This window comes from Columba livia, chromosome 3 (genome assembly GCF_036013475.1).
Source record: "Columba livia isolate bColLiv1 breed racing homer chromosome 3, bColLiv1.pat.W.v2, whole genome shotgun sequence".
NCBI lineage: Eukaryota > Metazoa > Chordata > Aves > Columbiformes > Columbidae > Columba > Columba livia.
The window spans coordinates 76,561,615-76,578,421 of NC_088604.1; the positions used below are offsets into that span (position 1 = coordinate 76,561,615).

Below are 16,807 nucleotides of genomic sequence, written 5' to 3' on the forward strand. Positions count from 1 at the left end.
TACTTCACTTTCACTGATTTTCATTACTTACTCCAGTCTGCCTTGTCTTTTTCTATTCCTGCCTCTGGTCCTTTATCTTTCTGTCTCCTTTTGTCATTTTTTTATGTCCTAAGGCAAGAGAGGCTTCCCTGAAGCTGCTGCCACCAGGAAAAATGTTTCCTGTCTCTTTACTACCCTCTTAAGTAGCAGGAGAAAATACCTTTCTCTCCCTTAACTTCTCTCCTTCTCTGCTGTGTGTTTTCATTTGCTGTAACCAGGGAAAGTACTTTACAACATATTGTAGGGGATGTTTGGGTGGAAGACATTTTGCCAAACAAGATGAAGCTGATGACAAAGCCTGGAGAAGGATGCTGCTATCAATCCCCAAGCCCTCCACCCTCCCCCCTCCCCCTCCTCATTTTGGAGGGGTGTTGAACTGTTGCTGATAATGAGACAAAGAGGCACATATTGGAGGGATGTTAAACCGTAGCTGGTAGTGAGAAGAGAGAGCCATGCTTTGCAGCATTTGCAAAGCATGTGTAGAGTAGCCATCCACAATGGAATGTGCTTGACCGGGCTCTGTTTTTTGTTGGATGGTAGCATTGAACAAAACTGCTTTTGCCTCTTTGTATGAGGTGATGCACGCAAGCACAATACAAGGATTGTATTTCCTGGGAAGAATTTAAAGCAACATTTTTTTCAGAAATCATGTATTATTCTGTTTCTTCCCCCCCTCCCCCTTTTCTTGCCAATTGCAGGTACTACATGAGCCTCTGATTGACGAGGATCCCGTTTTCATTGCCACGTGCACAGAGAGGGAGCTGCGCAAGAGGAAAAAGAGGAAATTCAGTCTCTGGGTTCGGCAGTGCTCATCCACTGGTTTCATCTGCCAGGTGGGTTTCACCTCTTCAGATGTCTTAATTCAGTTCCAGCAGGCCCTTAAATGTATCACAGGACCAAAGGTAACAGTCACTCCTCTTCATTGCCTTGCTGGGAGCTGCAATCTGAACACGGGAGGCCTCCGACTCCCACAGATACTGGGTCCGAAGAACGGTGGTGACAAGTTTCTGATGCTCTGCTGTATGATTTAAATGAGGGTGCCTGTCTCTAATACTGTACATCTGGCTGCCAGCCCTAAGCTAATTAAATTGAAATGGAGTTAAAAGGTCTGTCTGTTTGTACATCTTAAGTTTATCTAAATGTCTAGCTACTGTGACTTCTGTAATTTTTAGTGAGTCAGCTTCTCTCTTGAAGTATAACACTGCATCTGTGATAGCCAGCAGGGTCCAATAGACTAAATCAATATGGTATCAAGATGTCTGTTTTTCTGAGAGAGACATATTAGCGGGCTTTCCTATTACATCTCTTTTCATACCTCTATTTCTCTACCAAAGAAATAAAATCTGATGTGAATTCAAGGTGAGATAAGAGCTTGAGTGGGAGATGTGTTAAAGGTTTTGATTTTAGTGTTGTAAAGCATTGGGGACAACTTTTAAAATTCTCAGATTCCCCAATTGCTGATGTATTTTGAGAGCTCTTGAAAAATCTAGCCATTTATTTTGATAACTAGAGGTGAGGGGACAGATATTTTCTGATCTTTCTTTTCCCAAGAGCTTCTGTGAAAATGTGGCATCCTGCGTGTTCCGGAGCAGCAGTTCGGAGGTGCAGGGAGGACATGCACACTGCCTGCTCAGGCTGAATACATGTCAGAACCACAGGGCCTGTGGGTTTGCTGTGGTTGAACATTTGTTCACAGTAGAATTTGATCTGTGAATCACTATGACTGTTTGAGTAGCTGTGCAAGAAAAGAGGCTTGCTGGGAACAGGGGTTTGCATTTTCAGCAACGATGTTCACTCTAAGAAAATCAGGATCATACATCTTCCATCCAGGTTTTAAAGCAGTTGTTTTGTCTGATACAGAATAGATCCACCTTGTGAAGCATCCTTGGAAGTTTCTGCTCTCGAGGTTTTTGGAAAGTCATTTGCTACACAGAGGCAGTGTCCTTAATCTCCAAGGAGAACTCCACCAGTCCCACATGAAGCTTATTACTGAAGTGTAATGGTACAGTGAGCACAAAGTTTGCTGATCTCTCTTGCCATGCTCCCCCCAGCCAACTGCCACCAAACTAATAAGTCTTCAGACATGCCAAAGGTCTCAGATTTTGAGCTATAATTATGTTGCACCTCCCATCCTGTCCATTGAGAGATTAAATTAATGGAATGTCAAATTAAATTAATAGATGCTCAGCACCACCCTAATCCTCCTGCTCCGTTAATGAATTAGATACTCATGCTTCACTTGCATCCAGATGATGTCGAGGATCATCTTGCCAGCCACCTTCTTTTTCCGTTCCATGACTTGGCTGTAATTATCATCATGCTAAAATGATTGGGTGAGAGGGACCTTAGGGAAGGGTGAAAAAAAAATATACAGGAACATGACTGTTCATGCTAAAGTGGAAAAACCTAGTCTGTGGAGGACAGGATCTTCAACTACAATATGCTTGAAATACTGTGTTCAGTTTTATGTCACTCTTGTGAGGGATCTTGCAGAATCCAAAGCACTTACTCAGTGGTGGTTTGGTTTATTTACTGTATTAAAAAAGAATTTGTTTTTTTGTGTGCGGTGTGGGTTTTTTTTGTTTTATTTTGTTTTTTCCCGTGTTTAATGTATGGAGAAAATTCATCTCAACAAGAAGAAAATCCAGTGTTTCCGCCCTTCATGTGCACACCTTCCGCTCCATCTCTTGTGAAACTGCCATCACAAGGAAGGACTTGTTGCCTGATAGTTAAGGACTGATTGGTGTATCAGCTGTATGCTGTCAGAAAAACTGTACAGCACCCACTTGGAAAAATATGTAGAAATTCTGTCATGCTGTCTGGATGAATTCCCTCCCTCATTGTTTCCACATGATGACATCGAGGTCATTTTATTCAGGATTTAATGTGACTATAAACACTGCATAAATCAGGCTAATTCAGTTTCAAAAGAATGAATAATACATTTCTATAAAAAGGTGAGGCAGCCCAGGCAGAAGAGGGAAGTCAGCTACATATGAGTGGCTCTCAACAATGGAAGGGACCTCAAGAGGTCTGTGATGCTTCTGGCCAAAAGCAAGGTCCTCTGAACCTGAATGGAGATCCTCATGTTGAAATGCCTATTTGAGGACATCCCAGTTTTCTCAGTGACCTGGTTGTCCTATGATGAAAAGAGTTGGTTTTGTTTTCCTAATGTAAAACTGATACCAGTGTTTTGAAGCCACGTGTTGAGCTACTCTGAGCAGCTCGTGGCTGGCAGCTCACAGGGCTGTCGTTAATGTTACAGGAATTATAGCTGTTTGACTCCCTAGATTCTTCTGTCTGCTTGTTCCCATGAACAAAACTCTGATTCACGTTTTTGAATGTAAGTAAATACTTCTTTTTGGGTCATCATTTACTTTTTAAGCAAATGGTGTTTGTTTACAAATCCAGCCCAGTAAGCCATTTGTGGAACAGAAGCAGCATAAAAATTAAGTATTGCTTGTGGATATGAGAAGGTGCATAGGCTTATATATGCATAATATAAATAATGTAGATATATTAGACTACTTTTCTGTCGTCTCTAATACAGATAACTTGACTCCACCCTGACAGTTAAGTCTCTGTTTTAAGATGGATGCACAATTTCAGATTGTATCTCTGCTTCAGAATTTTTCAAGCAAAGCATCTTTTCACGGTCAGCTGGCCAAGTGGGAACATGCAGAAAGGACACATCATTCAAACAAAGTAAATATACATCTGCAGGAGCTGGGAACACGAACAAAATCTTTCAGAGGGTTAGAAGGGCTCCAGGAGAGCTGAGTGTGGCAAAGTGGGTAGCAAAACTGCCCTGATACTGTTGCCTTTTTCACCCATCCTTGATGTTGGACATGAAGGTGGCAGCAGCTCCTGCAGCAGGAGAGGACTTGGGCCTTCTTGTTTTTTTCTTTCTAGTTCAATGAGAACAGCAGACTCAGTTTGCAGGACCTCAGGTGTCCATCTCTGCTCCATCTCCTCTTTTCCCTCCAATATATTTCCCTACATATGTGTTACCACTAAGACACTTTTCAAACCAATATTTTAATATCTTGATTGCAGTTTAGATGATCACAGTAGCTTACAAGTGTTTCTTTCTTTCTTAGAGTATTTGCTGAGCAAGCCATCCTATTTAAATCAAAACTCTAGTTGTATCAGTTTGTATTTCTATCCTTTTCTCTCAAAGTCTAGAACACTTCGTTGTAAAACGTGCATAAATATGATTGGTAGGACTCTTTTCCATTTTAGATGTAGCAACAGAGCTCATAAAAAATTGCTGAGAGTTCCCGAATATCTGATCAGGGCTAGTTAGTCCTAGTAGGACACATCATGCTCTCTCCTTTGCTTGTGTAGCTCATAAGGAATGAGTGTGGCCATGGGTAAACTGTTACAGAGTGATGCTTAGTCCTTCCACAGCTTCTCTTGCACGAGAATGTTTTCTGGTCATTTTGGAGAAGGAGAACAAAGCACAGGAAGCTGGTGCCATGCACTGAACCCCATGGGGAGCGAGGCAGGATGAGCTATTGCCATAGGCCCATGCCATAAAGATAACCCTAAACACAGTCCCTGACCCAAAGAGCCGTCAATCAACAAAAGGGAAGGCGGTATGTAGATGGTAGAGAGCACTGAAAAGGGGTGGTCAGGAATGGTAATGGAATTAGCTCAACCTAATTATTCACTTTAAAAAACTGTGATGTGATATGGTGGAGAAGATATGACCTTATGGGTGTGTGTATCCTTTCCTGTTCCTTGAGATGAAATTTGTTCTCTGAGGCTATTCTCACCACCCCCAGCTATATGGGCTCTGCACTTTTATTCACTGGCAGAAAGTTCTTGCAATAATGCATTTAATTTTCAGTAATGTCCCTGTGAAATGTGTTGCTCAGATTTATGAAGTCCTTTAGATCCTTGTGCTGGGACTGATTTTTGAGTTTCCACCTTCCACTCCTTACCGTGAAGAAGTGATGAGTCAGAACAGATCAAGGAAAAAGACTGTGCCTCTGCAGCTTGAGTCTTCCCACGTTGCTGAACAATCAGCAATTTGCACTATAGCGCTATTTGAAGAGTGCACCCTGGATCAGGGTGGCCTCTGCATGAGAGGTTAGAAATCTCTCTCTCCTTGAAGAGCAGCAGTCTCGGTGAAGGGAGATGTCTGAGGTCACTCCACAGATCAGTGGCAGAGCTCTCAGTTGCAGCAAAAAAACCCCCAAGCAAAGTAAATACCGTGCTTTTATAGTAAATGCTGTAGTTCATTCTTGATTTCAAACAGGCTAAGTACAGACAGCTTGAATACTTCATAACCCTGTTGATTTTACAGAGGAAGAACTTCCAGAATTTAGGGGAACTGAGGTGATGCCCTAAAGAAATTATAATTTCACAAAACACTACATAAGTGCATTCAGTCACTGAGAAAGGGAGGGGTAAATAAGCCTGGAATGAATTTTGTTTTCAAGGTCAGAGCTGCGGGAGAGTCAGCCATCTGTGCGCTTGTTTCATAAAGCTGCTCAGAAATGTTGCTGGTTTAGCCTATTTAAGTTCTGTTTAGAGATTAGTCTGAGTCCTTGGGTTTCTTTTAATAGTGCTCTGATAAATTCTCTGTTGCTGGGATGGTTGCATCTGGAATGCACAGATGTAGCAGCTCCTTTGAGGAGATTCTCAAGGTCAGGCTTTGGCTGCGAGGGGATCCCAGGAAATCTGATTGCCTTCCTTTGTCAGTCACTGGTCACTGGAAAATCCTTTCTGCTTTCTTCCTCTGGCCCCCACCAGGCCCTACTTTTTAAATGCATGTGATTCTGCATTGTCAACATCTGAGAATCTCAGATCTCAATTGTAAGTCAGTTATCTTCTTGCTCACCGATATAAAGTGGAAAGGTAGTTTTGCAGGTGTATGATGGGCCAGCCATATTCATTTCTGTCAAGTTTGCAATCTTATAGTATTTATTGATCAATGAGAAAAACATCACATGCAATCAGCCTGAGCAGTCGAGTATTTAGCTGTGAAGTCTACAGAAGAAAGAAGTTACTTTTTTGATAGTATTCAGGATCCAAAAAATATGATAATACCATTCTTGGTTCTTTTGCTTTTATAACTCTGCCACCTAAAAACTTGGCTGCTGTTTTCTGGTTGTTTAAGGTCTGCCCTTTGTGAGATATTTTGTACAACGTAGCCTTCAAAATCTTCCTCCTGTTTATTGCTAACCCCCCTCCCCTTTTCTTCCAAATGTCATCTATTTCATTTGAGAATTGTACCCTGGGGTGCTTCAGTTATGTATGAATGTGGAGTATTTGGGATGTGCTATTCACAAGTGCTTTCAATTTGCCATCTGAGCTTTGAATATGTGTGGAATACCAGTATTTTACTTTCTATGGCACTCTTAAATGTGCAGTCAAGATGCAGCTTTTGTTCCTAAGTGCTCAGGTTTTTTTACCCACTTTCTAGCGAGACCTTAGGAACCTTCCACATGAATTTTCCGTAGGGTAAATTACCAGTCCAGAGCAAGGAAATTGTTGTTGGCTTGTAGCACAGATGTCTCCCATGAGACCTTCCATCCTCTGGTGGGACTCTCTCCGGCAGTCTGCCTCTGTAGCCAAGCATGCTTGGTTTGAGTTTCTGATGACAGGTGACTGACTTGCCTCTCACCTGACAACTTGTGAAATCTCCTCAGAAATGTGATGTCATTTCTGGTTGCCTCTGTGTAGGCAGTCTTTCCAGAATAGTTTCCTCTGGTTTTGTTTGTTTGGTTTGATTTTTTGTTGCTGTACTTGGTTGATTGTGGTTTTTGTTGTTGTTTTTGTTTGTTTTGTTTTGAAAGAGCTCAGCACAGTCTTCACCCATACCCTGCACTTGGTCATTTGGGTACAGTGATTGATATTTATGTTTGCGATGGGAAGAGGCAGAAGAAGTTGTTGGTGGAATGAAAAACGAGCCATAGACTGCGATAATTCCTTACTGTCAGGCTCTTAAAGGGAAGACTGTTAGGATGCTGCATGGAGGCTGAAGGCAGAGGAGAGGAGGGTTTGAGGGATGAGTTAAATGGTGTGAGAAGCAAGAGCTGGTATTGTGCACATGGGATTAAAACATGTTGGATTGAAAGTATCTGGTGCAGTAGGACTGCAGTCAATAGAGAGATGGCAGAATTGAATGTGTAGCTGTTCTGATAAGAAACAAACAGTTGAGGGATGTCTGGAGAAAGCTCTGTTTCTGTCCCAGCACTGCAGGATAAAGAGCTTCAGCCTGTAGTTGCCTCCTAAGACAGATGATGTCACATCTGTAGAAGTTATCCCATTTGGTGCTGCAGATCAAATAGATCAGCAGCCACTAGAAAAAGATGCACAGTAAAAGTGATCTCTGCAGATACTCAAGTAGCTTTGCTTTTACTGTCACCTGCAGAAGCAGAGGCTGTTGCTGCCAACATCTCCGCCTGTTGTCCAGCACCAGTTCTTGAGCCTGTACCGCTTGGCCACGTTTTGCTGTTGGAGCACATGGGAAGGGCACAAAGCTCAGATACTGTCAAAGGGCAAACCAGAAGATCTGGTTTAGTTTTATAGTTTAATAGACGTTATTGGGGAGCAGCCCCTACTATGTATGTAAAGGTCTTGCAGTCAATTTCTGGCAACTCTGCTTTTTCTGCAGACTGCTAACTGTTAAATACCACTTATAATGTATTACAGAATGGGGCGGGGAATGCTGTGAGCTTCAGTAGGCAGGATCTTAACGATTTGAGGTAGAATGAAATAAGCTGGGTGAGAAGATGAGGACAAGGAAAATGAAGACCATATGGGATCTTAAGCACTTGCAAGGATATTTGAAGCTATGCCTTTGCCAGTTGTCTGTAGCCAGCCTCTGTTTCACAACAGCCTTAATGCCTTCCACAATTTTGCTGCTGTCACCCATTTTCCCAATAGAGCTGAGCATGATAAAGCTTTGAATGGTAGTTCTCCAAAACAAGAAAAATTCTGCTAAAAACAAAGGCTGTGCTTGGACACTCACCAAAATGCCCTAGGAGGAAAAAGTGGGATATATTTAATATTGGAGGAGGAGGAAAGGTTCAGTAGTGGGTATGAATGTTTTGGTTACACTGGGGAGGTGAACAGAGCAAAGGGGGATGAGAATCACAAGGTGACCATTACAAGGACCCTTGAGATAGAGGGGAGTGCAGAGGGAGGGCGCCAGGTGCACAGGCAACTCTGCTAACAAAACCTATGCAGTATGTAGCATTCTAGTAGGAATACAGTGATACCTCAGTAGACACTTGCATGGTGGGCATGTGCTTTAAAGTAGCTGTTTGCAGACCCACCCAGCCCATGGTGTGGAAGCAGTTGGCTCACCAGCAGACTGTCTCATCCCTTGGGGAATACTCCATGGGGAACATGAAGAGAGCATGGAGCAGGAGACACTCTCAGTTGGTTGAGACTTACTGCAGTAGGGAAGGGAAGGTGTAGGACATTCTCCTAGACTTAGAGATTCCTACCTTGTTTTCAGCTCAGCTGCTAATCCAAGGTCAAAACTAATCTGTCTGCATTTTTGTCTCCACTGCCTTGTCTGTAGTTTTTCAGGGCTTCATGTGTGGTCTCTGTGCTGACATACTAGTAACCTAATCTTAATTTTGATGCCAGTAACCATGAAATACCTTTGCTGTAAATTTGGAACAGTCTGCCCTTTGTATGCATTGCACGGTTAAGCTGCTCTCTTGAGCCCTGATTAATAACCTAAATGACTTACTGTAATTAGGTAGTCCTCAGCCTTAGCATTGGGGAAAGCACAAATTTGACAGCTTTCAAAAGTCAGTGGAGCATAGTCATGGAGTCTACAAACTTTCCTGCCTTTCTCTTCATCTGTTTATATCAAAAAAGGGACCTTTTTTTTTTTTTTTTTTTTGGTAAAGCTAAATAATGGCTATTTAAGACTTTCTTTTAATATGTGCTGTACTTTTTTAGAATTAGCGTGTATTCATCCTTTCACCAATTCTGTTCTTCAGCACATCAGTTACTTCAAAATACAAATTATGTCTCATTTCCCAGAGATTTCTTACATAACACACTCCTGTGGTCTGTTTCACAGCACACGAATTGCTGGGGAATATTACATTAATATGTCTAAAATATCAGTGCTGGGAGATAAACCGTCTAAAATAGGGAGAAGCTGTTTAATTGAATTTTATTCCTCTCCAAGATCATTGAGATATAAATTACTGGGAGCCCTGCTGAAAACATGTGAGCATTTTTGTCCTCTAAGCATTGTAATGAACTTTCCTTTATGAAGAAGTGTGTTGGTAAGAGAAAAATATGTATATACAGGAAAACAGTGCTGCCTGTTCTGGATGGTTGAGGTCTCAAGCAAGTTTAACAAAAGTTAGTTGTGGATACATCACTCCAACAAACAAGCCAAAATTCCTTTTCCCTGCCCCTGAATGTTGAGCAAGTTTTAGCTTTTTTTCTGCCAAGTAAAAGTTTCTGGACTTTCTAAAAGATTTGAGTATTTCAAAGCCAACCTCATGAAGGCAGGCCTAGGCAAATTTTTTCAGAAAATTTGCTTTGTGTGTGTTTTTAAATCTTTGCAAGTTCCATGGTGTTACGGTTTGAGTGACTGAGCACAGTGTCTGCTGCTTCTCATTTCTCTTTCCAGCAGGTTACTTCTGCTGACTTTTAGAACAAGGTGAAGGTCAGATGTCCGGTTGATTTTAATAGGTACTCAACTTTGGTGTATGTTATACTTGTAAAATACTGTCAGTGAAATAAAATGGAAGACTTGCGTACAAAGGAGGGGTTATGTGCTTTCTTCCTCAGCATGACAACGCAGAAGACTCATCTTGTAGAGGCATCTCTTGTGGAAATGAAGGAATAGCTTTACTTCAGTGCTTTCTATCAGTTGGTGGGTGTACTAGCTGGACTGTGTGTGGTTAATTATAGTCACGTTACTAAGGGATAAATGTTCTTGCACTCTGATGCAGACCTCTATGTCCACCAAGAGACGATGGTGACAGCTCTTTTGAATGCACAACATTGTGGATGTCACAGCAGCAGGCTACACGCTAAAGCTGCTGCAGCCTGCTGCAAATGAGCCAGACATTTCCCTAGGAATAGCAGCATATTGCGCTGTACCCTGGTTCCCGGTTCAATCTGTTTCGGTGAGTTGTCTCCAAATCAAGATCTAAGTAAAGGATCTAAGAATTAGCACTGTGCCTGGAGAGTTTGATGAGGATGTTCTGGCTGGTTGGGTATGTGTATTGCTGGCTTCTCTCATTTGTGGGGGTGCACATGCACTTGCAGCCAACAGAAGTAAATCTGAACATTACTGCAGTGAGCTAATGGGCCATTTCCTTCTGGTCATCTTGTAGGGGCCTTTTTGGAAACTAAGCTTCCATGCTTTCCTCTTGCTGGCAGCATTAAAGCCTGTGCCGATTCAGTACAACATGTAATCTCTGTTATGACTTGAGTCTTTTCCTGCCAAGCAAACAATCTTCAAACTGCACAACAGTGACAAGAACCTCAGGAAGCCCTTAAACTGAGGCAAAGGACACTGTATTTATAGGTAGCTGTGCCAGCTAACCTGAGGTGGTTTTAAAGCAACAGCCCATTGAAAAAGGCTTTAGATATTAACAGTTTATAAAAAGTATCTGCTGCCTTGACTCTCAGCTTGTTTCCAGTTGAGCTGAGCAGGTATGTTGGCAATTGCATCTGCTCCCTCTGGATTCCTTATAACCTTCTGACTTGTCTTACTATTTCTCATTTAAGATTTATGTCCATCTCAAAGAAGGGGGTGGTGCTGATGGGCTGGATGCTTTGAAGAACAAACCACAACTCCACAGTATGGTGGCCAAAAGCCTTTGTCAGAACGCCTCTGGGAAGAACTACATCATCTTCACTGGCCCAAGCATTACCAGCCTGAATCTCTTCGAAGAATTTGAGAAGCAAGGTGTGTATACGGGTGACTCACTGGGTTTTAATGATGACAGTCCTAGGGGCCTCCTGCCACTGAATTAAAAAAACTCCCAAAATGCTTCACCAAGATTTCAGGTAAGTTGGTCATCTCTAAGAAAAGATCTCATTCATGAAAAGGTACTATGAAAAGGACTTTCTAAGTTGCTCTTTAAATCTTAAAGTTGAAAATGAGGATGTAAAAATATTTTTAATAAGGGTATTTAAAGCCCTTACTTTTGTTCTTTGCCTCAGAAGTGTGAGGTCTAATGTCCTGTATGGCCTGGGGGACTTTTCGAAGGATTTCCTAGCTGCCTGTGATTTTTCTGTTCCCATTGTGAAAGACTAGGGTTGGGATGAATCCTTAAAGGTATGCCTTAGAAGTCCTTGCTGATTTAGTATTTACTGAAGATATTACTTCTCTAGAAGACATCTTATGCCATTGCAAGAGCACTAGCATGGTTCGCCTGTTTTCTGGTGTAAACGTGCCTTGGTAGGACAGTTTTTTGTCCTGAAAGCATAATGAACTCTACACTGGCACACTTGCCAGCAGAATGTCCATCAATATGGCAGTGCGGCTGTCCCAGCCAGTTCCTTGCTAGTGCAGAGAGTAATCCCAGGACATCCTCTCTGTCAAATGCCCCCTCACCTTGGGTGTGGAAAAGCCACATGTTACTTTGCTTTCAGAAATGCTGAGGACTTGTGGCTCCCCTTAAATTATAGGCTCCTGCACTCTTGACAGTCATTTATAAGTCATCTCAATGTAACTCTCAGCTTGTTCTTCAGTCAGCACAGCTTTTCATCATCGGTATGGTATGTACAATAGATCCTCCATAGCAGTAAGACTGGAGGCTGCCGTTATGAATCACATAGGAGGAGGCTACAGGACCGTTTCTCTTTTCAACACACCGCTAAAGATAGAGGTTTGATCTTGTCATGTTTTCCATTGCAGAAAATTAAACCCACCTGGGGCATTATATTAATGGAATGTGGCCCAAAGCGGGGGGAAAGACTGGAAATTGAGACAATATCTTGATTCTCCTTGAAATGAGAACACCAGTGAACCGCACCAGTACTGTAGTTGGCAATTCAGACTGCACAGGCACTGTTTAGCTCCATGCAGGAGCCAACTCCTACATTATTTTAAGTAAGCTGGAAGCTCACAGAGTACAGTGCAATATCACCATATTCTCACAAAAGAGTCCTGGTTTCCCAAATGCTGCAAACAGCCAAATGGGAAAGAAGTCAAGCGTATTTATAGTGCACTGTTAGTCCTCTGAGCAGAGACTGTTCTTTAGTAAATTACTCTTTTCACAGCTGATTATAAGCATTACGTTAAGACTACCAAAGCAATGGTGCAAAATGTGGGTTCAAAAAAAAAAAATATAGAGGATAACAAACATACTCCTAGTACCTTAGATGTGTCAGGTGTAAATGCAGAGACTGACCGACAAAAATCTGACTGTTGAGTCGCACTCTTTATGCTTAGCTAGGGAAGGATAAAGACAATATGGCATGACCCAGTAGGTCTGTAACACCAGTGGAGAAGATGCATGGCTACTGATCCAGCTGATTGTTTATTACTTACAGATAATTCAAATTGTTCATGGGGTGAATTATTCATGGTCTTTACACTGAACAGATCGTTGAGATTAACAGTTTCTACAGGTAGCAAATTCAGTAATGTCTTTTTAAAGCATGTAATTTTGATTTACTCTCTGATCAAGTATGCTAATGCTATACTGAGATTTCAGTTTGGTTCATGATTTGTTATATGGCTTCATGAGACTTTTTCTGATATTTGACTGCTGCTGCCAAAGTTAAATTTCAAATCTGGTATCTGCTATGACGTTCCTGGGCGTGAAGCTGTGGGGTGCGTGGGGGGTGGACACTAAGGTAGCAGGTTTATTGGCTTTGCAAAACAGCATGGCACTCCTGTATGAAGAAGATCATGGGGAGAATGTCGAAGTGTTTCTGTTTAATAAGGACATCAGATTGTCTGCGTTTATTGTCAGTTAGTAGCTCAGAGGTTTTGCTGGGGGATGTTGAACAGGCAGTACTATGAGACACTGGAGAGGTGAAATGCTAGAGATGTCAAGCAGCAATTAAGAGCCCTGAAGGAGGTGGTGTTTACTGACTCCACTGCAAAGCAGCTCATGTATTGCCAGCACCTGCTGGGATCCTGCTGCATGGGCAGTGCATTCAGGGAGAGGCAGGCAGAGAAGTCTGGACTCAGCAGAGAGATCTTTCCTTATGTATCACACTATCACTCTCAGCAATGACCTTAGTGTTTTTTGATACATGGCTTAGCCAGCTAAATCTGAACAGGGCCACACCATGACCAAGAAGTGTCGTGAGAGCATCTATGTTGAAGAGCATCTATGCTCAGCTGCTCATGGCAGTTCAAGTTCCATTCTTAAACTGATGATTTTACTTTTCTTATTCAAGAAAATTCAGTTTCTGGGCTAGAGCAGGGTCAGCGGTAGAAAGACCCCATTAAGAACTGAAAAACAAGAAGAAATTGGTATTCATCTTAACTGCTTTGTGTTGTTTGGGGTCTTTTTATAACTATTAACAGAGAAATAGGGGGAAATTTAAATAACCTAGTGCTTAGAAACTCTAAACTTTCAGGGAACGTAAACGGACATTTAAGAGAACGAAAGGAAATTCTGGAAAATCTAGAAAGAGATACCCACTAAAAATGTATTAGTCGCTCTCAAAATTCTTGATGAAAAGGACCTGAAGTCTAGGTAGCCAGAGAGTTAAACACCAGTCAGTGGTGTGCTTTGGCAGCGAAGATGGTCAGCACCATCTTGAGCTGTGTTAACACAAGCGTAGCCTCAGCCCTGTAGATCAAGGGAAGAGATTATTGCCTCCTACTCAGCAGTTTTGGACAAGACCTACCTAATACAGGATAAACTGAAATAAGTTCAGCAGAAAGCCACCAGCCTGACCAGAGGCTTGAACACATGCTCCTCTTCGGGGAGGGAACTGTTCTTGTTCGACCTGAGAAGAGAAGGCTTCAGGGGGTACCCAACAGCAGCCTTATACTACCCTGAGGAGGTTATCGAGAGAAGGGAGCTGGCTCTTCACAGTGGTGTATTGTGGAAGGACGAAACCAGCAGATAGAAGCTGAAGCAGAAGTAGTTCAGACTGGGTGTAAGGGTTTTTCTGAGGACAGTGGAGCAGGATGCCCAGTCAGGTTGTACAGTCTTCGTCCTTGGAGGTTTGCAAGCCCAGACAAGGTAGAGCGCTGAGCAACACTGTCTGACCTCACAGCTGACCCTGCTCTGAGCAGGGGATCGGACTAGAGATTTTCTGAGTTGCCTTCCAACCTGCACTATCCTTTAATCCATAGCATCCTGTGATCCTATGAAGATTTTTGTGGAACGTTAGCTATCGTTTGTTTTTCCTAAGCCTAACCCACACATACATTCTGCAAAAACCGCAGTGTTCATTATTGAGAGCCTGCTGTGTAGCACTGTACTACAGTAGAGAAAAATGCCTAGTAATATAATGGGATATTGGTGAACATAATTCTGAGATCTCTGAGGATACCAAGAGCTGAGAAAATAGAAAGAGCTTGGAAAATAATACAGGACACTTCGAGCTTTTGCAAAATCAAAAACCCGAATAGACCTCTTTTTTTAATTTTCAGGAGACATGCAAAGCATTTTTTTCTCTGGCCTCTGAATAGACCTGGAAACCTGCACTGGAATGCCCCAAATTCTCTGTTGTATGAGCAGAGAGCTGTCATTATTTGCTGTGACATTCATAGTGCACGTGCCTTTTTTTCTCCTCTTAAGCATTAATTTTGTCCCTTATAGAGAACAGCACCTCCTAAAGCCCCGTGTCCCATGCTTCCCTTAAACATGTGATCCCCAAAACTCCCTTTTGCAATTTCTAAGCTAGCAAGAGCTGCTGACTCTGTCCCGCAGAGTGGCTGGGGCTGGCAAAGCTGAAGGACTTGCCAGCCTGGGTGACCATGGCACTCCCACAAGCTTTGCACGACCTTGCAACTCCAGCACATGGACTCTACAGCAAACTCTCATCTCCTCCACCGCAGGCTCCCCAGTTGCCCTAGCTCTGACTCAACCCAGTGTTGCATGTGGGATATAGATTGCAGAATGTGGGGGGTTTTGCCTGAACTAGCTCGAGCCTGGTTGCCTTTGCAAATGGTATTAATGGAGATGTGGTGAAACAGACTTCAGCATAAGCTCTCTGGGGCCTGGAGACCCTGGGAATGAATCTTGGATGACTACACAACATTTTCTCATTTTTGCTAAGCTGTCTTAGGTGTATGCATTTATATTGCAGTTACAGTTTAGGAAGACCAGAAGAGGACAACCTGTCTCCACTGACTCCCGTGTATGTGGCAAACACCTGTTGTGATGCTGATTTAATTACACACAAAAACTTCATTGAGCCAGATGGGCATCATTTTTATTGCTTCTATTGCTATAGTAACTGGGTGGCTTTAAAAATCTCTACAGATTAAGTGTGGCATTCTTAATAAGAGACATTAGTAAATCTGCAGAAGTGTTGCACTTTTCTAGGCTATACAGCAGGAAGGTTGCATGGTGTGTTCTGGAGAGAAGAAATGGTTCACATTATCTGCATGAGGAGTGAAACATCTGCTGGAAGCTTTCTGCAGGTTTATTGTCTGAGCTAACAGAAAGGCTACAATTAATTATTATGGGATCTCAGAGATGGCTGTTGCTATTTTGAAGCTCTAGCACAATAATATACTCATTAGCTTGTTTTTATACCATTGCAGTCTCCTGGAGACAGTAAGTATCAACCTTCAGTGAGTCATAAACTTCAGGCAGCGAAGAGATTCTTCTCAGGCTTGCTCGTTGTCAGAGCAGGAAGACCTTAATATTGGCTGGAAAAAGCTTTCTAAAAGTTTGCTATGTTGATGCCAAAGTTTGCAGGTACATGACCTGCACTGTTTGTGTACGTCTTAGCAAAAGAAGAAATAAAAAAACCAAACCAAAACAGAAAAGCCTTCCAGTGGAGGTGCAGGTCCTCCTGTATTGACTGAAAGCCTGTTGCCTTCAGGCTTTTCTCATTGCCTTTTGTGAGAGGAACTTACAGATTTCCATGGACTGGAAGTCATTAGAAGTAAATGATGGAGTGCATACTTCTTCCTTCAGAATGAAGTTGCCCCGTTGCTGTGTTGGTTGACCTTCTTCTGATATAAGTGCTTTAACTTTCTGATGGAAAAGCCTTAGCTCCTTGTAGTATTCCTGTAGTATCTGTGAGCTGTTGAGGGGGTGCTCAGCATGCCAGGCACTTTATGAACCAAGGTTTGTGCCCACCTGGCTGCACTGAGACATGTTTTAGTGTGTTAGATTTTATTCATTGCCTCTCTCTCATATGAAAGGCCACGAAGCTGTGAGCAGCAGAATGTGCCACCTGTGTAGCCTCAGATGTCTGTGCAGGACAAGGTCAGTGCTCGCTCAACTACGGCACTATTTGGTTTGTCTCCTTTCCCTAAAATCCGTTTTAATTGAACTTGTATTTCCATTTTCTTAATCGTTTTGGCATATGCATTTTTTAAATCAACCAGTGGTTTCAGTGGTTCTGAATTGCTTAAGCATCATTTCCTTAACAAATCGGATGATGCAGGTGCAAGGAGTAGTGAGCTGAAGATCAGGAACCGGGCAACACAGTGAGTCAGATTAAACCAGAGTTTGTCAGCTATTTATATAGTGATTAAAAGTACCATTGGAGTGAGGTAGGAGAATTTATTTCAGTTAACACCTAAATTGCTATAGCTTTCCCTACCTCTTTGCCCTCTCCACAATTCATTCCCTTAGTTAAACGTCAAAGACTTGCCTGGATCATAAATTCT

The 16,807-nt window shown here is 42.4% G+C and overlaps 1 protein-coding gene across 1 annotated transcript in view; it reads left to right on the plus strand.

Annotated features, from left to right (window-relative positions):
* PGBD5 (piggyBac transposable element derived 5) overlaps nucleotides 1–16,807 on the plus strand; it is a 63,748-nt gene that overhangs the window by 37,922 nt on the left and 9,019 nt on the right. Inside the window, exons 3-4 of the mRNA XM_065057734.1 lie at nucleotides 738–872; nucleotides 10,768–10,948. Of these exons, the coding sequence (XP_064913806.1) occupies nucleotides 738–872; nucleotides 10,768–10,948 (316 nt within the window). The remainder of the gene's footprint in view (nucleotides 1–737; nucleotides 873–10,767; nucleotides 10,949–16,807) is intronic.